Below are 21,500 nucleotides of genomic sequence, written 5' to 3' on the forward strand. Positions count from 1 at the left end.
TTCCCATTTAGAGGTTGTATAATTACACAGACATTTAAACAATTTCCTTTACTGTTCAGTGCTAGTAATTATTGGTGAAACTGGAGGCATACTGTTTATCTACCATTAGATCTCTTTGCAGCTCTACAGAGCCTTTCTGCATCTTCTCTCAAGAGTAATTTCTAGGAAGGGGTCTCTAATGCTATCAAATGGTTTTTATTAAAAGTAAAGCATTTAATGTATTGAGCTGTTTTTCTTCAGTAAAATGATTTTCAACTATTAGATGGCTAGTGCAAAGCTTAATGCATAACCCATCTTGATTAAATTACAGGTTCAGCTGTCAAACAGTATGGTATACTCAATAACCAAACATCTACGACCAGTGATAACAGGTAAGGTTATTAGTTTAATCTAAGTATAAACATGACAGCAGCTAAAAGATGAATTGAGGCATATTAAGATTTTTAAGTTTATTTGACCAAATTCAATTAGAATTGAGCAGCATTCAATCTAACAGACTGAAAGGAATTTTGAGGAGCTATACAGAATGAAAGACTTTTACAGGCAGAAGGGAGTGGGAACAAGGAAGTTACACTGCAAAAAGATGAGTTGGTAATTATGGAGTTACTTTCCTTAGGGGATGGCAGGGATCTATCAGGCAGGGATCTATCAGGCAGGGATCTATCAGGCAGACTACCTAACTAGTGCTAATCAGATGTTACTGATTGACTGGTTTACGATTCTATTTCTGGGAAAGCCAACTGTGTTTAAGTTTCAGTTTTATGACTTGGGGCTTAGCATAAGTTACTCCATTTTGGGTCTACCATCCTGTTTTTATAGACTTTAAGGATTTTAACCTGTAACTTTTGAGTTTGGGAGATTTTTCCTTAAAAAGTTGTGCTTATAACCCTCAGTTTTTCACATAGATAGTAATATTTACATATTCTTTTTTTTTCTATACCTATATATACTGTTTTATAGCTTTTTTTTTTTAATGTATTAGGGGCATTTTTTTTTCTTTTTTAACCATCTTACCTCATCGTTTTAAAATCTGCATTGGATTTCATTTCTTATTTAACAGTTCACTTTATAGACATATTGCTTGTTCCTTGTTTATTTCTATCAAAGAAAGGTCCTGTAAGAAATACATATATCTTTGCCCACTGTGTGACTTATATTTAGGATAAATTTCATAGTTACAGGACTTAACCTGCATTGCCAATTTTCCCTCCAAAGCAGTTTTTATCTTTTTATTCTTGGAGCAAGTGTTTGAGAATGCTTCTTTCCTCAAACCTCTTGAAATACTGGATATTATTAACATGCTTTAAGTGTTTTTGTATGTGTAGGTTTTTTTTTAAAGATTTTATTTATTAATCTTTAGAGAGAGGAGAGAAAGAGAAAGGGGGAGGGGAGAAGCTGGAAGCATCCACTTGTAGTAGTTGCTTCTCCTGTGTGCCTTAACTGGGTAAGCCCTGGAATTTGAACCAGTAATCTCAACATTCTAGGTCAGGGGTAGTCAACCTTTTTTTTTTTTTTTTTTTTTTTTTATAGAGACAGAGAGAGAGTCAGAGAGAGGGATAGATAGGGACAGACAGGAATGGAGAGAGATAAGAAGCATCAATTATCAGTTTTTCGTTGTGGCACTTGAGTTGTTCATTGATTGCTTTCTCACATGTGCCTTGACCGGGGGCTGCAGCAGACCGAGTAACCCCTTGCTCGAGCCAGCAACCTTGGGTCCAAGCTGGTGAGCTTTGCTCAAACCATATGAGCCTGCGCTCAAGCTGGCGACCTCAGGGTCTTGAACCTGGGTCCTCTGCATCCCAGTCCGATGCTCTATCCACTGCGCCACCGCCTGGTCAGGCGGTAGTCAACCTTTTTATACCAACCGCCCACTTTTGTATTTCTGTTAGTAGTAAAATTTTCTAACCACCCACCGGTTCCACAGTAATGGTGATTTATAAAGTAGGGAAGTAACTTTACTTTATAAAATTTATAAAGCAGAGTTACAGCAAGTTAAAGCATGTAATAATAATTACTTACCAAGTACTTTATGTCGGATGTTCGCTAAGTTTGGCAGAATAAATCTTTATAAAGTAACTTACTATAGTTAAATCTATCTTTTTATTTATACTTTGGTTGCTTCACTACCACCCACCATGAAAGCTGAAATGCCCACTAGTGGGCGGTAGGGACCAGGTTGACTACCACTGTTGTAGGTCAATGTTTAATCCGCTGATCTACCACAGGTTAGGCTTTTTTAAGTGTTTTAAGTAGATAAGAAGCTTTTTGTTTTGTCTTTAATGTCAGAATTGAATTACCTTACAGATTCCTGAAAAAACAGTGTTTAAGACAGGGGTCCCCAAACTTTTTATACAGGGGGCCAGTTCACTGTCCCTCAGACCGTTGAAGGGCCGGACTATAAAAAAAAACTATGACCAAATCCCTATGAACATTGCACATACCTTATTTTAAAGTAAAAAAACAAAACAGGAACAAATACAATATTTAAAATAAAGAACAAGTAAATTTAAATCAACAAACTGACTGGTATTTCAGTGGGAACTATGCTCCTCTCACCACTAATGAAAGAGGTGCCCCTTCCAGAAGTGCGGCGGGGGCCAGATAAATGGCCTCAGGGGGCCGCATGCAGCCCGCGGGCCGTAGTTTGGGGACCCCTGGTTTAAGACATACTGTAGTAACTAAGAAGGCTAAAACTGTAAAACTTATTCAAACTATAGTAGGCACCACTGTTTTTTTGTTTATTTGTTGAAACTCAGTAGTTTTTTTTCCCTGGAAGTTGAAATTTGTCAATGTTGTATAGAAAACATTATTTTTTCCCTTAAATATAATTTGAAGTGATATAGATCAATAACATTAATTAGATTTTTTATTATTTTGTTTTTTTTTAAAGGGAGACACCACCAAATCATTCTTGGCCTAAATGTAATTCCCATTTGGATATAACAATTCCAAAGGACTTGAAATTAAAAGAAGCAGAGAAAGCTGATGAAAAACAGTTGATCATAGTAAGTGTACAACTTGATCTTTTTGGTGAAGTTTTGTCATAAGAATTTTATTTATGCATACTGTTAAAGGAATGAATTTCATTCTTTTTATTCTTTTTCTTTTTTTGTGGCAGAGACAGAGTCAGAGAGAGGGACAGATAGGAACAGACAGACAGGAAGGAAGAGAGATGAGAAGCATCAATTCTTCCTTGCGGTTCCTTAGTTGTTCATTGATTGATTTCTCATATGTGCCTTGACCAGGCGGCTACAGCAGAACGAGTGACCCCTTGCTCGAGTCAGTGATGTTGGGCTCAAGCTGGTGAGCCTTGCTCAAACCAGGTGAGCCTGTGTTCAAGCTGGCGACCTCGGTGTCTCGAACCTGGGTCCTCCACATCCTAGTCTGACACTCTGTACACTGTGCCACCACCTGGTCAGGCCATTCTTTTTTTTCTAAAGAGCCTTTTTTGTCACCATAAATCTTCATTACGGAAACATCCTGATATTATTATAAATTTCTCTCCCTAATGCCTAAGAAGTAAGTACATTGTAACAAATTATAAAAATTCAAATTTATATACATCTAGCTTTTTGTGTGTGTATGTCAGAGAGAGGGACAGATAGGGACAGACAGGAAGGGAGAGAGATGAGAAGCATCAATTCTTCATTGCAGCACCTTAGTTATTCATTGACTGCTTTCTCATATGTGCCTTGATGGCAGGGGCAGGGTGGGTGCTATAGCAGAGTGAATGAGCTTTGCTCTATCCAGAGACCTTTGGACTCAAGCCAACAACTTCAGGGTTTCGAATTTGGTTCCTCTGCATTCATCCTATGCTCTATCCAGTGCGCCACTGCCTGGTCAGGCTACAAAACTTATTTTCATCTAAATCCGTAACACCCTGAAAGTACCTGACTTTGCATGATCTCGGAAAACTATTTTTTCTAAACTTTGACAAGTATAAATATTGCAGATAAAAGATATATGTTCTCATTTGTAGAGTATATTGTTGTTTGGGGTTTTAGGTCTAAGATTGTAGTTTTAAAGATATTTTTCAGTTCCTTTCAATTGTCACTAAATGCTGTGGAATGAGTGATCTGATTACTAAAATGTAAAACAGTTCTTGATAAAATTGCACACAGATTTCAAAGATTAATGTCTTCATTTTTTGTAATCAACATTTTATGTTATTTATTATAGATTAAATACTTCTCACTTTATATTCACCCCATAGCATCAGAGGCTGGTGTTCTAAAATTATTCTTTTGGGAGGGAAAAATCCTTTTGTTTGTTTTTTTTGTAAATAGGATGCTGGACAGAAAAGATTTGGAGCAGTTTCCTGTAATGTTTGTGGCATGCTTTACACAGCTTCAAATCCAGAAGATGAAACACAGCACCTGCTCTTCCACAACCAGTTTATAAGTGCTGTAAAATATGTGGTAAGTGGAATTCATGACTTCTAAAACGTAGGAATTGAAAGAGATGATCTGCCAAATTTAAGTCATTAAAAAATTTCTGTTTTTAGGAAACAATAATATATACAAAGCCCTTGTATATATATATATGTACTGGTTTATTTTAAAACAAAGCCAAACGTAAAAACCAGTTAATTCATCTGTCTGGCTTATGTTGTGGGATTTTTTATTTATATTTTTAAGATTGTTAATGTATCTTTTCTAACAAGTAATGCTGTTCAACTTGAGTAATTTTAATGCTTTCTTTGATATTAGTAATTGTTAGCTGTTGATTAGTATGTTTATACTATATGGTTTAACACAACTTTTTATTTGGGGATTGATAGTGATATATATTATACCAAATAGTTGGATTTTAGATTTCCTTTATCTTTTTGCTATCATTAGAGTGTTTATTTATATGGTTATAAAATAAAGACCTCAGAATTTGTAGTATACTAAAAAAAAAAAAAAAAAAATCCCACAAAGTAAATATGTTTTAGTATATATATATTTTTTTCTTTTTAGTATATATTTTTTAATGTATGTACACTTGAGGCACAATGGGCATTATTTAATATTTGTTTCTGTAAATAGCAAAGTTTTAATTTTGAACCACTATAGATACCTGATGAAAGTAGTAATTTAATATAATTGCTCTTTATCTGTATCTGAAATGTAATCTATTTTTATTCTATACATGTTACCTTCAGTACTGTACACTCACATTAATAAGACCTCCAGGATATCTGAACTGAGATCACCAATTCATTTCATGTAGGCTCTATATGTGTGTATGTATGTATGTGCACCAATGTTGGATTATTTAAAGATCTTTATTGACTTCAGTTAAATTTGTATCTTTACCTTTGATTGAAGGACTCATATTTATTGTTTCATTTATCCAGTTAAGTCTACTCAAAATAGGTGGGATTTTCTTTTTATGGTTCCTTACTGTGGCTATCTTTTATATTCCTGATTTAATTCGCCTTTTCCACACCTTTCTCCCTTACTTAATTAAATAAAATATAAGTTGTGTGGACATAGACTATTTATAGCTTAAATATTGATTTATCATTTGAAATTTATGTTTTTACAAATTGACTATTAATTCCTTACAACTTGAAAAGAAAAATAGTTCTATCGGTAAATTATAGAATATTTTTCACAAGTGAATTTGATAGAAGTTATTTTAAATAAGTTATGCTCATATTTACATTATTTGTCATCAGTTTCCTAAAATTCTAATAGATTAGGTTTCAAAGACTTAATTCTTCATTTAAGGGAATTTCTTAATTTCTGAGAGAAACATTAAAGAAATCAATTAGGAAATGGGTACTCTGCTCTCCACAGTACCAAGGGAAGTTGGTTTAGGTGGAGTCATCACCTTCTAAACAGATTCTAACTATTATAAACTGTAAAGTAGTGTAGCAATTTAGGGAAATTTGATTTCTGCTCTAGCATCCCTTCTCCTTCCCTCTCCCTTGATGGGACAGAGCTATGGCTTATTTTATTTATTTTTGAAATAAGCTCAAGGGAAGGATTGAGTTTAGCAGTTGGCTATCCTATGCTAAAATCAAGGTCATTATTCTTATCTTTTGCTTTTTTCAGATGTAGGTATACATAGAGTCTATAAGGTAGAAACTCCTCCAAAACATTGTAGCATTTTTAATGTATGGAGAGAGAATAAAAATACACCCATATTAAAGATGTTTCCTGTAATCACAGCTCTGGATTTTAGGTTGTGTCATTAAGCACTTAATTAGGTACCTAGTATTGTGCTTTAGCTTTTTTTTTTTTAGTTTTGAAGGAGAGACGGGAAGGAAGAGAGGTGAGAAGCATCAATTTGTAGTTGCTTTCACTTTAGTTGTACATTGAGTTTCTCATACATGTCTTGGCTGGGGTTATGCAAGTGTTCCCTTGCTCAAACCAGTGATCGTGGGCTTGTCATGCCAGCAACTTTTGGGCTCAAGCTGATGAGCTTTGGAATCGTGTGGATCAGGCGTCCCCAAACTACAGCCCGTGGGCCGCATGTGGCCCCCTCAGGCCATTTATCCGGCCCCCTGCCGCACTCCCAGAAGGGGCACCTCTTTCATTGGTGGTCAGTGAGAGGAGCACTGTATGTGGCGGCCCTCCAACGGTCTGAGGGACAATGAACTGGCCCCCTGTGTAAAAAGTTTGGGGACCTCTAGCCCCGCCCCCAACCAGTGACCCTGGATGAGCCCATGCTCAGAGCCAGCGACCTTGGGGTTTCAAACTGGCAACCTCAGCATTCCAGGTTGACACTTTATCCTCTGCGCCACCACATGTCAGGCTAAAATAATAATTAAATTATATAGTAGAAATTGATGCCCATCGAATCCATTTGTAGTTCACTAAAATAATTTCCTTATTCTCTTTGGTTTGGGGTGGGGGAGAGAGTGATGGTGCTCTCTTGATTTCTTCATTGTATTCCATCTGCCTCAGTGATACAATTTGAGGAAATGTATTTTATCTGACTTATTAGAAATGATTTAGGCATTAGCCTGGACTCAGGTTCAGTCCTGGGAACCTGGACTCGGTTTAGATCTGGGAGCACTTCAGTTTCCCTTCATGAACTAAGGTATTTTCTAAAGGTGTGAAGAGAAAGCAGAAAAAACTCACCCTAGATTGAACACTGAGCCATATTGGCAGTCCAGGAACCTATACAGAACTCAGCTGTATTTTGAGCTTTTGGTAATGCAGAAGAGGAATAATGTTTGGGTTATTTGCAGAGGAACTCCTAACTTCTTTCCTCTATTCCTATCTTATTTAACATCTGATTGGTTTTCCGTGGCAGCCCTACTCCTACAGTATATGTTATTCTCTTGTATATGTTATGCTCTTGCCTTCAAATTTAAGAACAAAACCTGGAAGAAATGAAACAACAATAAAAGATTTAAGTAACTATTAAAGCAATAATCAGTATTACCTATTTAGATTAAATGTACATTAGCTTTGCAGTTTAGAAGGGATACCTGTGCTAGAGCAGTGGTCAGAAGAGGGGGACTTATTTCCATGAGTGAAGAAGAATTAAGATTTGATTTTTTTTTTTTTTTTTTTTTTTTTTTTTTTTTTTGTGACAAGAGGGAGGGACAGATAGGGATAGACAGGAAGGGAGAGAGATGAGAAGCATCAATCATTAGTTTTTCGTTGCGACACCTTAGTTGTTCATTGATTGCTTTCTCATATGTGCCTTGACCATGGGCCTTCAGCAGACTGAGTAACCCCTTGCTCAAGCCAGCGACCTTGAGTCCAAGCTGGTGAGCTTTGCTCAAACCAGATGAGCCCGTGCTCAAACCGGTGACCTCTGGGTCCTCTGCATCCCAGTCCGACACTCTATCCACTGTGCTATTGCCTGGTCAGGCTTGATTTTTCTTTTTTTTATTGGTTATAAGGAGGTCATTTATGATTGATAGCATAGTAAAACTAATGAGAAAGCTTAACATCATTGTGGGGAATAATGCATAGATCCTTTTTTTTTACCAAACCAGTGATTTTTGTAAGTTAATAACACTAGAAAAATGCCTCAAATCAGATTGTGATATTTTGATTTTTGAATGCCATGTGGACTTTGTTCTTTCTGTTCTTTTAGATGTTGAAGCAGTTTGAGCATTGTGAATCAGACAGTTAAGTTTAAATGATGTTGAGATAATATTTTGGTGGAGTATAGGGAGGGAAATATAATACTTCAGTGGCATATATATAGAGTAATATGAGGTGTTTGTAGTTTTGCGTTCTGGTTGGTGGAAGTAGGGAAATATTTATGACAAGAAAACTTTGAATAAAGATTTGACAGATCCTTGATTGGCTACAGAGCTGCACTATCTAGTGTAATAGCACTAAGCATAAAATTTAATATGCTGTCCCTGTCAGGCTGGTTTAGTGGATAGAGCCACTGGCCCAGCCTGTGGACATCCTGGGTTCAGTTACTGGCCAGGGAATACAGGAGAAGCAGCCGTCTGCTTCTCTCCCTTTCCATTCCCCCTTCTCTCCTTCTTCCCTTCTTCCCCTTCTCTCCCCCTTCTTTTCCTCTCCCTCTCTCCCCTTCTCTCCTTCTGTCCCTCTTCCCCTCTCCCTGTTGCAAGCCGGCGCGACTGGTAATTGTGCAGATCTTGCTTAGGAATGGTGGAGGGTTAGAAAATAAACAGAGAAAAAGGATGGGATCAGGAGGTCTCATTGCCAAGACTGATGGACTACAAGAGCAAGCCTGCATCCACCTCCAAAATACTTTATTTATAGTGCAGAGAGCAAAGCTATTTGCAAAACAGAGAGCTCAGATACAGAGTCACATTTCTGAGGCAAACCAAGAATTCTCCCAAGTACAGAAAACCCCCCACCATGCAGAACATCTTAACTTCACAAGACAAAGGTTAAAAAGAAAACTGCCTCCAGTGTCTTCAAGGCACATGGGGGATGGGATGAGTAGAAACCATCAGCATTACAGCTAACATGGAGGTTTGGAGAAGGGCTTGTAAATTGCCTTTACCATCTTAATCAATCAGAGGCTGTGAGGAGGAGCTTAGCCTTTGGCTTAAGCCTTAAACTGCAAGGACTTTGTCAGCTTGCAGTCTCCCACATCTCCCTCTTCCCCTCTCCTCCTTCTCTTCCTCTTCTCCTCTCCCTCTTTTCTCCCTTTTCCCCTCTCCCCCCTCTTACACTCCCTTGGTGGCTTCCATAATGGACCCTGGTCACTGAGGATAGCTTGTTGGTGTGAGCTTCAGCCTCAGACTCTAAAAATGGCTCAGTTGTATGCCCAGATGGGGTTTGGCTGCAAGTGAATCCTGGGATGCACGCAGAAGACTGTCTCACTATTTCCCCTCCTCTTACTTGGAAAAAGTAGTAGTTGCTTATTGTATGTGCCTTGGCTGGGCAAGCCCAGGTTTTTGAACAGGCAGCCTCAAAATTCCAGATCAGTGCTTTATTCACTGTGCCACCACAGGTCAGTCTGTTTCAGTTGTAATTTGCATTTCCTTGGTGGCATGCGATGTGGAATATCTTTTAATATGCTTATTTGCCAAATGTCTGTCGTCTTTGGAGAGTTGTCTGTTCAGGTCTGGCCACTTTTATTTTTAATTGCCTGATTGTTAATTTTTTTTTATTGTTGAGTTTTCAAAATTCTTTGTATATTTTTGGATAACCATTTATCAGATACCATATTTCCCCATGTATAAGACGCTTCCATTTATAAGACCACCTTAATTTTGGGACCTGAAATTTGAAAAAAAAAATTACATAAAGTTATTGAACTCAAGTTTTATTCATCATAAAATTCATGAAACTCCTCATCACTGTCAAAACTCCCATCCATTGGCTTGTCCTCATCTGTGTCTGATGACGAATCACTGTCTTCAACAATGAACATAAAAACAAGCGTGAAAAAGTGGGAAATGCAAGTAAAAAAAAGAATCTACAACCACTGTATAAGACAGATTCAGTCTTTAGACCCAAAATTTTCGAAAAATGGTGTGTCTTATACATGGGGATATAAGATAGTTGTCTCTTATATGTCCCTTGACCTGGCAAGCCTGGGTTTCAAACTGGGGACCTCAACATTCCAGGTTGATGCCGCAGCCACTGTGCCACCACAGGTCAGGCTCAAGTAAAATATTCTTTATCTATTAAATTATTACTACAAGTTGAAAAGTGCTTAACTTATTGATGAATTCTAATAAAGAGATGCTTAGGTTTTCCTTATTTGAGACTAAGAGGAAAAAATCTCATAATTCTTCTTGTTTGACTTTTTATTAGGTCTGACTCAAGTATCTAATGAGATATATTATTCCTGTAGTAATAGAATTTGGAGTAATTACAGAAGTTCTCTCAACTGACATAATTGGGAGAATTACGTCAGCTAATTTTTTTCCCTTATTTTCCAAGTGAGAGGAGGTGAAGTAGATTCCAGCATGTTCCTCAACTGAAATCCACCCAGCAACCCCCATCTGGGGCTGATGCTCTGTCCATCTGGGTTCATGCTTGCAACCAAGCTATTTTTAGTGCCTGAGGCAGAGGCTCCACAGAGCCATCCTCAGTGCCCGGGGCCAATGCTCTTGAACTAGTTGAGCCATGGCTGCAAGAAAGAAAAAGCGAGAAAGGGAGGGAGAGAGAAAGGGAGGGCTGGAAAAGCAGATGGCTGCTTCTCCTGCGTACTCTGACTGGGAATGAAATCCAGGACATCCACATGCCAGGCTGATGCTCTACCACCTTTGGCCGTGGCCCATATAGGATATTTTTATAGTTTTTTAAATTCCCAGAGGAATTTTTGAGGGGGGGTTAATAAATGATATAAATTAATTCATTTTACAGCTAGAATAAAGAATAATAATATAGGACATTAATTAAGGTCTTTCTCCTGTGTACCAGGGGCTGATCTAAGTATTTTACCTATGTTAATAAATACTTCTTAATTCTTTTAGTGAATCATGAGATTGTTACAGTTAACTTATATATGAGGAAATAGAAAGGATATGTATTTTGCCTAAGCTAGTAAGTAATGAAGCTGGCTCTAGCACTCTTGAGTAATAAACTAGGGTTTTACTATTTTATTTGAATCTCAGCACTCTTGTGTGTACAGTATAATTTAGCTTGTGGAAATAAATTGATCGTAGTCACTTTTATGGGTTTTGGGTTTTTTTTGTATTTTTCTGAAGTTGGAAACTGGGAGGCAGTCAGACAGACTCCCACATACGCCCTACTGGGATCCATCCGGCATGCCCACCAGGGGGTGATGCTCTGCTCATCTAGGGCGTTGCTCTGTTGCATCCAGAGCCACTCTAGCACCTGAGGCAGAGGCCATGGAGCCATCCTCAGTGCCCGGGCCAACTTTGCTCCAATGGAGCCTTGGCTGCGGGAGGCGAAGAGAGAGACAGAGAGGAAGGAGAGGGGGAGGGTTGGAGAAGCAGGTGGGCGCTTCTCCTGTGTGCCCTGGCCGGGAATTGAACCCGGAACTCCTGCACGCCAGGCCGACGCTCTACCACTGAGCCAACTGGCCAGGGCTGATCATAGTCACTTTTTTTTTTTTTTTTTGGTATTTTTCTGAAGCTGGAAACGGGGAGAGACAGTCAGACAGACTCCCGCATGCGCCCGACCGGGATCCACCCGGCACGCCCACCAGGGGGCGACGCTCTGCCCACCAGGGGGTGATGCTCTTCCCCTCCAGGGCGTCGCTCTGTTGCGACCAGAGCCACTCCAGCACCTGGGGCAGAGGCCAAGGAGCCATCCCCAGCGCCCGGGCCATCCTTGCTCCAATGGAGCCTTGGCTGCAGCAGGGGAAGAGAGAGACAGAGAGGAAGGAGGGGTGAGGGTGGAGAAGCAAATGGGCGCTTCTCCTATGTGCCCTGGCTGGGAATCGAACCCGGGTCCCCCGCACGCCAGGCCGACGCTCTACCGCTGAGCCAACTGGCCAGGGCCTCATAGTCACTTTTAAACTAAAGTCCTCTCAGATAAAATTTTTTTGAATTTTTAGTAGTAGTACAAAGGTTTTGATTGACAGCTGACACATTTTAGAATATTATATTTATAATTGGAAATTATAAGCCGAGTTCTTATGTATTTTAGCTATTGTACATCTGGCCTAAATACACCTGCCTAATTCATTCTTATTAGGTTCAACTATAGTCATGAAATTTACCTAAAACCTCGCTTGATTTCTATTTCACTCAGGCATTCATGGCCCTCTGCACTATGGTTTTTGTCCTTCTAAATGTATTTCTCATAATAATAAATTCTTTTCTTTATAAGCAGAATCGATCCACTCACCATCTTGTGTGTGGCTCATAATTTTCTGCCTCTGTTTTTTAGCTCATAGCATTTCATCACCCGGAATGCCTTCCCATTCTCATCTGCACTCTTCAAGTTTAGGAGAAACACCATGTGATCTGAGCAAGTGATTTGGGTTCTTCTTTAATCTCACTGAGGTTTTTATCTCTTGTCTTCTTTAAAAATTTATTTTTTAACTTACTGATTTTAGTGAGAGTGGAAGGAGGAGAGAGAGAGAAAAAAAGGAACATTGATCGATCTGGTCCTGTATGTGCCTTGGCCGAGGGTTGAACTGGCAACCTCTGTGTTTTGGGACGATGCTCTAATCAACTATCTGGCCAGGGCTCTCTCTCTTCCTAAAACCATTGTAACCCTTTGCTTATACTATTATATTTTTACCTTCTTGTGGAGGTTTCTGCTTCAATTTGATAACTGCTCTTTTGACAATTAAGAAGTACATTAAATATATATACAATTTATTATAAAACTAATTCTAGATTCAGAAACAACGAAGTATAAAAAAGCTTAGTTTGAATCAAAGAAAACTCCCTTTCTAGAATAGGAGTTTATGGATTGCACCTTGTATTACATTTGTATACTATTTCTCTATTAGATTTATTTTTATTTTTATTTTATTTTTATTTTTTTTTTTCATTTTTCTGAAGCTGGAAACAGGGAGAGACAGTCAGACAGACTCCCGCATGCGCCTGACCGGGATCCACCCGGCACGCCCACCAGGGGCGGTGCTCTGCCCCCCAGGGGGCGATGCTCTGCCCATCCTGGGCGTCGCCATATTGCGACCAGAGCCACTCTAGCGCCTGAGGCAGAGGCCACAGAGCCATGCCCAGCGCCCGGGCCATCTTTGCTCCAATGGAGCCTTGGCTGCGGGAGGGGAAGAGAGAGACAGAGAGGAAAGCGCGGCGGAGGGGTGGAGAAGCAAATGGGCGCTTCTCCTATGTGCCCTGGCCGGGAATCGAACCCGGGTCCTCCGCACGCTAGGTCAACGCTCTACCACTGAGCCAACCGGCCAGGGCTCTCTATTAGATTTATAAGATTCTTTAGCTCACTGTGGCATAATATAAAATAATATGAATTTAATTAAACTAAAAATACATGGGTATTTTAGTGAGCTACTTGTTATATGACCATAGCAAGTTATCCAACTTTTATCACTTTAGTTTTTTTAAAAAGCTGTAAAAAAATACTATCTGATGGGCTAATTTTTTTCTAGACTTATGTCTTATTCAAATGTTTATTAGTTACTATGTTCCAGGCTACAGGGGTTTTTAAAAGTTTTATTAAAAAAGATACAGTTCTTTCCTTTATGTAAGACCACAGGTCATTGGGAGAGACAAGAGAAGTAGAGGCATTTATTTATTTATTTATTTATTATTACTATTTTTTTTGTATTTTTCCGAAGCTGGAAACGGGGAGGCAGTCAGACAGACTCCCGCATGTGCCCCACCGGAATCCACCCGGCATGCCGACCAGTGGGTGATGCCCTGCCCATCTGGGGTGTTACTCTGTTGCAACCAGAGCTATTCTAGCGCCTGAGGCAGAGGCCACAGAGCCATCCTCAGCGCCCGGGCCAACTTTGCGCCAATGGAGCCTTGGCTGCGGGAGGGGAAGAGAGAGAGAGGAAGGAGAGGTGGGAGGGGTGGAGAAGCAGATGGGCGCTTCTCCTGTGTGCCCTGGCCGGGAATTGAACCCGGGACTCCTGCATGCCAGGCCGACACTCTACCACTGAGCTAACCAGCCAGGGCCAAGTAAAGGTATTTAAATTGGATGGAAAATGCTAGTATAGTAATATATATACTGCTTACAAAATAGGGGATATTTTATTGCTTCATACTCATTTTGAAATATCCCCTAATTTTTGACACACAAAACTGTCTGAACACAGAGCAAGGATATTTGACAAAGATTGGAAAAGTTAGGGTAATACCCAAATATACCAGAAAGGGAAAGTAGTTTTCTTGTGCCCAGAAGGGTGTAGAGCCACAGGCATATCAGGCCATAGACATATGTACAAAGTTTGTTAATTTTAAGTATTTCATTATGACCTGTGACTGTGTCGTGTTGGGAGAGCTTCAAGAGAGGAAGCTTGAAAAGGTTGGTGGGGCCAGATCATCAATGACCTTGTAAGGCATGAAGATATTAAAAATTTTTAAACCTATAGGAAAATGCTTAGTTACCATAATGAGAATAGTAGGTGTTATTTAATATTTTATAGTGGTTTCTCAGCTCAATAATTTTGTGCTTGGCCTGACCTGTGGTGGCGCAGTGGATAAAGCGTCGACCTGGAAATGCTGAGGTCGCCGGTTCAAAACCCTGGGCTTGCCTGGTCAAGGCACATATGGGAGTTGATGCTTCCAGCTCCTCCCCCCCTTCTCTCTCTCTGTCTCTTCCTCTCCTCTCTCAAATGAACAAATAAATAAACTCTTTAAAAAAATTTTTTTTGTGCTGTAGTTCTTTATATATATATATATATTTTATAAGTGAGGAAACCAGTGTTTAGAGAAGTTAAGTAATTAGTACAAAGCAACACAGGTAGTAAGGGTCTGGATTTGAATCTAGGTCTTTCTGATTTTTAAAGATCGTTTTACCTTTATGTTATACTGCCTGAATCAGTAGTGTCACACGTGGTAGGTTGTCAGTACATATTTCTTGAATTGACTGAATTTTTCCATCTAATTATTTGACATTTTCAACACTTTCAAGTTCAATAAAGGTCACACTAACTAGAAACACATCTTTTTTTTTAGATTTTATTTAATTGATTTTTAAGAAGAGGCGAGAGAAACAGAGAGGTGGGAGAGGTGGGAAGCATCAACTCTTAGTAGTTACTTCCTGTATGTGTCTTGATCAGGCAAGCTCAGGGTTTTGAACTGGCAACCTCAGCAATCTAGGTTGATGCTTTATCTACTACACCACCAGAAGTTGAAACACATCTTTATCATTGGTATTTTGTTTTTGTTTTTTTTTAAGAGTGACAGAGACAGATAGACAGTAAGAGAGAGAGATGAGAAGCATCATCTTGTAGTTGCAGCACTTTAGTTCATTGATTGCTTTCTCATATGTGCCTTTACCCGAGGCCTCCAGCGAAGCCAGTGACCATTGGGCCATATGTACAATGCCACACTCAAGCCGGTGACCCTGCAAGCTGTGACATTGGGATTTTGGACCTGGGACCTCAGCGTCTCAGGTCGACACTCGATTCATTGAGCCACCACTTGGTCAGGCTATCATTGTTAATATGAGATTGTTTTGCAAAGAAGTGTCCAAATATATACTTAGTAATGTCTGCTTGGGATAGTTAAAGATAATGCTTTCATTATACCATTTTATTGGAGTAGGAAAATAGGACATACAGTATGCTAAAAGGAAAAGAAATTAAATCACTCAGATAAATTAATTTTGATGTATATCCTTGCTGAATTTGTATTTTTTAAATATTTATATGTTTGTTTATTTTTGTGACAGAGACAGACAGACGGACAGACAGGGCCAGACAGACAGGAAGGGAGAGAGATGAGAAGCATCAATTTTTTGTTGCGTCTCCTTAGTTGTTCGTTGATTGCTTTTTCATATGTGCCTTAACTGGGGGCCTACAGCACAGTGAGAGACCTCGGGCTCAAGCCAGCGACCCCTCCAAGCTGGTGAGCCCGTTCTCAAACCAGATGAGCCTTCACTCAAGCCAGTGACCTCAGGGTTTTGAACCTGGGTCCTCCATGTGCCAGTCCGATGCTCTGACCACTGTGCCACTGCCTGGTCAGGCTCTTTTTAAAAAACAAATAAAAGTTTATTTCAACAAAATTTCTGTATATTTCAAGAGCATAGTTTCTCTTATGCAGTTTTTCTGCCTTTTTTTAATGCTTTCTCCCTTGGGTGATGTCAAATGGAGCTTGTAACTGAATTTTGTATGAGCTCATTTTAATTTACTTTCATTTCTGAATATTTAAGATTTTTAAAAGATGAAACTTTAAAAACATGGAACAGCTGTTAGACTTACTGTATTAAATTGTTTTTTCTTCAAATTTCTTTGTAATTATTTATAAGCAAAATTTTATTGAAATGCCCCATGCAGAGTAGAGCACACAAGTAATTAGCCAACAGCTTAATGGTATGCTTTGACAAAGTGAGCACTCCTGTAACTAGAAACATGATTAGCATCTCAGAAGCACGTTTGTGCATCCATTGCAGTCACTGCTTTCACCCACCTCACATTTAACTGCTCTGCTGACTAGATTCATTTTGCATTTATTTTTCATTTCTAAATAAATGGTATTTGAGCAAATCTTGGGCCTTGGGTACAGTTTTGTTTTGTTTTTGTTTTTTTTGTTTTTTTTTTTTTTTTACTACAAAGAGAGTCAGAGAGAAGGATAGATAGGGACAGACAGACAGGAACGGAGAGAGATGAGAAGCATCAATCATCAGTTTTTTTCTTTGGGACACCTTAGTTGTTCATTGATTGCTTTCTCATATGTGCCTTGACCGTGGGCCTTCAGCAGACCAAGTAACTCCTTGCTCCAGCCAGCGACCTTGGGTCCAAGCTGGTGAGCTTTGCTCAAACCAGATGAGCCCACGCTCAAGCTGGTGACCTCAGGGTCTCGAACCTGAGTCCTCCACATCCCAGTCCGATGCTCGCTCTACTGTGCTACCGCCTGGCCAGGCCCAATTACTTTAAAGTGAAGCTTAGGTATCACATTATCATTTTAGTAGATATTATGAAATAATGTGTTTCTAAAAGATGAAAAGATTACTTTTTCTTATAAAAATGATTTAAATAATATAACCACACCTTTAAAAAAATCAGCTATTTCCTTAATATCAAATATTCCTTCAGTGTTAAAAACACCTTAAAAATACAATTTTCTATACTTTTTGTTTGATTAGGGGTTATATGTTGCATTGGTTGATACGTCTCTTAAGTCTGTTTTAATTTAAAGATTATTACCCTATTTTTTTTTATTTTTTGCTGTATGTGTTGATAATTATTTTTAAAAACTGGTTGTTTTATTAGTTTATATTTTCATGTTCAACTTTTTATGAAAGTGATTAGTGTGACCTTTTAAAATTGGGATATAATTTACATACAGTTAAACTCACAGATTTTAAATGTTTGGCTAATGGATTGTATACATAAGTGTGCCACCCAGTGTATTTTGCTTTTAATTGTTATTTTTTTAAAATGGAAAAAGATAAATCCCTTCCAGTCTTTAGACTCTAAAATTTAGAGTACCTACAACAGCATGGAACAAAAAATAATCGTTGATTGCTATTAGAACTACAAAGATTTCTGCTTTTCAGCAGCTGGATGAGTGAATTAATAAAATGGGGTTTGGAAAATACTACTTCCTAGCAGTGGGATGTAACATGTTAGAACTAAAGGTGAGACGTGTAAATGCACTGCATTGAATTTATATCTTTACAAAAAAAATCTGTGGCTGTTTGTGGGTATTCCTCTGAATTAATTGCATGTACCCTTCCCTGCAGCTTCTATTTCTGCTTCAATTTCACGTAGTCTACTTCATGTCTTCTAAATGATTTACTCAGGAGGACCATGTGGTATTGACTCCATGAAAGAGTCAACTGCAATTGAAGTATAAAAATATCTTGAGTAATGTTATTTTACAGACAATGGCCATCTTGGTTCTTTCATCTTTTCTTTGTCCACGATTTTAATTTATTATTGCATTTAACCATAGGGACTTTATTAACTTGAATTTTCTTAGATTAGTGAATTGACCTTCATTTGATACCAATAGGAAGATATAGAATGGAAGTTAGTAAGATTTACTGAGTGCTACTATGTGAGGAATCATCTTAAATACAAAGTGATGGAGGGAGGTGATTTTTAACTGCTAAGTGTTAGTGTTGGTAGGTGATGACAGCCATTTTGTACACAGTCTAATTCAGAAAACAGAATGAGTTCCAGTTTCCAAGGCTTTGTATTGTAGCTAGTGACTACAAAGAACGGGTTTAAACCCTGAATTTTTACTCCAGAAATCTTAAGTTTTCACAAAAATACGATGTCTTCATGAATATTAGAAGCCTAATAAGCACTAGTAACTCTGCCCTTTGCAGTTCCTGCTTCTTACATATACATGAAAAAAATCATATTTAAAACAAATTATGTCAGAGCCAATTGTATAAAATTTTATACTGAAAAGACAGTAAAGCAAAATAATTTGGTATCTGATGCAATGTAATAACATTAACCAGTATTTTTGTTTTTAAAGATAATAGGGAAAATAGCTTATCAAATTATCTTTAGATAATTCAGTTTAGGAAATACTACTTTTCTTATAAGTTGGGATTATTTAAATTTGTAGTTCTTCATTGAATATGTAGTTTTAATTTTTTAAATGAAAAGTCTCCATTTTCATTTTAGGGAAAATATTTATTTTAAAAGCTTTTCCCAAAATAACATACTATTAACAAAAAATTTTTTAAAGAGGTTATATTTTTTATGCCTTTTAAAAATTGTTTACTTATATTTGATTTAGGTATGATTTAGATTTAGTTTCTAATTGAAAAATAGGACTTAATGACTTCTCTTTTTTAAATTGTGAGAACACTTTTATTTTAAAGATTTTCTTTATTGATTTTGGAGAGAGAAGAGAGAGAGGTGGGGGGGAAAGCAGGAAGCATTAACTCATAGTAGTTGCTTCTTGAATATGCCTTCACAGGGCAAGCCCTGGGTTTTGAACCAGTGACCTCAGCATTCCATGTTGATGCTTTATCCAAGGTGCTGCCACAGGACTGGCGAGAACACTTTTAATCCTCTGAATATTTCTTTATCTTTGGGTGTTCTGTTTTTTAAACGAATTCTGGCTTTAAACACTTTAATCCAAGTTGTTACATATATCAAGCTTATTAGGATACTTTTTGTCCTAGCTAAGATTCTGCCCCTCTCAAAAAAATCATTTTGGTTTAAGAAAATCAACCTCTTTCAGACTTGCCATGTATATTTTTTAATGTAGTTGCCTTTTCTTGGTTTCATTGAGCTTTTATATTCTTAAAAGAAACATTTCAGAAAGAAGATGATGGCTCTAATAGAATTACATACTGCTTCTTGACAGGCTTTTTTATGTAAAGTTGGTTGGGTAAGACAACTGAAACAACCAGTTAAGCTCATTCCTTCTGTGCTTATTATTAACTTCAAAGCTCCTAGTTTTAACCTCTGGTTCAGTCCCATCTTACTAGATTTAAGTGGCTTTTGTTTTGTTTTTCATGCAGGTTCTGCTCATTAATCACCACGAGTGTGGATCTGAAGAAGAGTTTATTACCTCTCTTTTTTTGAGTATGTTTAACTTCAGATACACACAACGTAGCCTCTCCTTCCCTATTAGATTCTTAGAAGGTAGTTATATTTTTACAGTCTCCTTGTGACTTTGATAGTTGTGATCAATAAGAGTAAACACTTATTCCTTACATGTTGGACTACTGCATGCAAATCAGTTCATTTAAAACCTCCTGGAGGTCTTTGGCATGCTAGACATAAACCATGAGTGTTTGTTTGTGGAGGTAACAATGTTCCAGAGAGATTTAAGAGTATCTAGGAGAGTTGTCCTCTAGGTTCTGGGAACCACTGACTTTTAAGGGGCTTGCTTTTGGTGTGTGATTTTCAAAATTAATTTAAATGGGAAATGATAAATTAGAAATACTCTTGTGGTATCTCTGAATAGTATAAAGATAGTAGTTTGCATTTTATCTATTGTATGCTTAACAAAATAGCTGACTTGTCATTAGTTAAACATTAATGAGCATATATTTTTCATGTTTGTAATTTTTAGACACATTGATATATTTTTCTTCTTGTACATGAGTATAATAAAGGAAATGTACATTAAATTCTTTTTTTTCTTTTAATCTAGGGTTGGAAAAAAGAAAGAATTCTGGCTGAATATCCTGATGGCAGGATAATAATGGTTCTTCCTGAAGATCCAAAGTATGCCCTGAAAAAGGTAAATTTCTAGTGAAATTTCATGTAGAATGGATAAAATAATTTTGCAGCTAATTTTAAGAGAATACTGTACTATTAGCATAGCACATTTAAACACCAATTCTGAAAACAAAAATAAGCATTTGAAGACTACACCTCAACTGAAAAATTGTGCTTAAACTTTGTATTGTGACTAACACATACATATAAAATAAATTTTTAGTGACTTGATTACTGTTCTGTATTATTAGAGTGATAGTATAGAACCGTGATGGCGAACCGTTTTATAAAAACCGCCCACTTTTGTAGTGCTGGTCAACCTGGTCCCTCTCGCCCACTAGTGGGCGTTCCAGCTTTCATGGTGGGCCAATCGCGGCATCGCTTGGTTCCGCTACGCCCACCATGAAAGCTGGAACACCTATTAGTAGGTGGGAGGGACCAGGTTGACCAGCACTGCAAAAATGGGCGGTTTTTATAAAACGGTTCGCCATCACGGGTATTGAAAGTATGCAGTTAATTAATAATGCCAGATAAATAATTCTGAGAACCAGGATTAAAATTAAAATTTGAGTCACAATTTAGAAAATTAAAATTAATAAATGTAAAGTTTTATTTTGAGACATTTCTAAATAAAAACGTACTGCAGAAGGTGATGTAGTAGGTCTTAGTAATCCTGAAACTAAGCATGAGGTAGTCATATAATGTGAAGAGAAAAAAAAAAAAAAGATACATTCTGATTTATAAATATAGGATGGGGCGAATGTAGGTTTATAGTTGTGCATATGCAAAACAAGAGTTTATTCTTATATTATGTATTATTTGCCTATGAAAGATTGTAAACCTATTTTTGCCCCACCTTGTATAATGTAGAAAACTTAAAGAAAATCTTCATACCTAGTGTGAGCCAAGATTTAATCCATCTTAGAATTTTATAAGGATTCAGAGAAATGAACCAAAGAGATAGTGAAATCCGGACCATTTTATTATATAGAGTATCTTGTAAGTCAGGATACTACAGTATAAACTTATTTTTATAAATATTAATTAGATTTCAAATAATATATTCAAAGTGGTTTTTATTTTTATTTTTTTATTCAGTGAGAGTGGTGAGGCAGAGAGAGAGACTCCTGCATGTGCCTTGACTGGGATCCTCTGGGCAAGCCTTACTAGAGGGTGATGCTCTGCCCATCTCAGGCATTGCTCCATTGCTCAGCAACTGTGCTCTTCTTAGGGCCTGAGGTGGAGGCCATGGAATTATCCTTAGTGCCTGGGGCCAGCTCACTCCAATAGAGCCATGGTTGCTGGAGGGGAAGAGAGAGAGAGAGAGAGAAAGAAAGAAAAGT

At 37.9% G+C, this 21,500-nt stretch overlaps 1 protein-coding gene across 10 annotated transcripts in view; it reads left to right on the forward strand.

Moving 5' to 3' along the window:
- ESCO1 (establishment of sister chromatid cohesion N-acetyltransferase 1) overlaps positions 1–21,500 on the forward strand; it is a 249,260-nt gene that overhangs the window by 196,948 nt on the left and 30,812 nt on the right. For 9 of the 10 annotated variants that reach the window (XM_066353142.1, XM_066353140.1, XM_066353139.1 and 6 more), the window contains 4 exons: positions 311–371; positions 2,891–3,005; positions 4,287–4,418; positions 20,090–20,179. In XM_066353142.1, coding sequence (XP_066209239.1) covers positions 311–371; positions 2,891–3,005; positions 4,287–4,418; positions 20,090–20,179 — 398 coding nt within the window. Of the gene's footprint in view, positions 1–310; positions 372–2,890; positions 3,006–4,286; positions 4,419–19,451; positions 19,576–20,089; positions 20,180–21,500 lie in introns of all 10 variants that reach the window. The other variant, XR_010747395.1, reaches the window with a different exon arrangement.

The sequence above is a fragment of the Saccopteryx leptura genome, chromosome 11, assembly GCF_036850995.1.
Source record: "Saccopteryx leptura isolate mSacLep1 chromosome 11, mSacLep1_pri_phased_curated, whole genome shotgun sequence".
Classification (NCBI taxonomy): domain Eukaryota; kingdom Metazoa; phylum Chordata; class Mammalia; order Chiroptera; family Emballonuridae; genus Saccopteryx; species Saccopteryx leptura.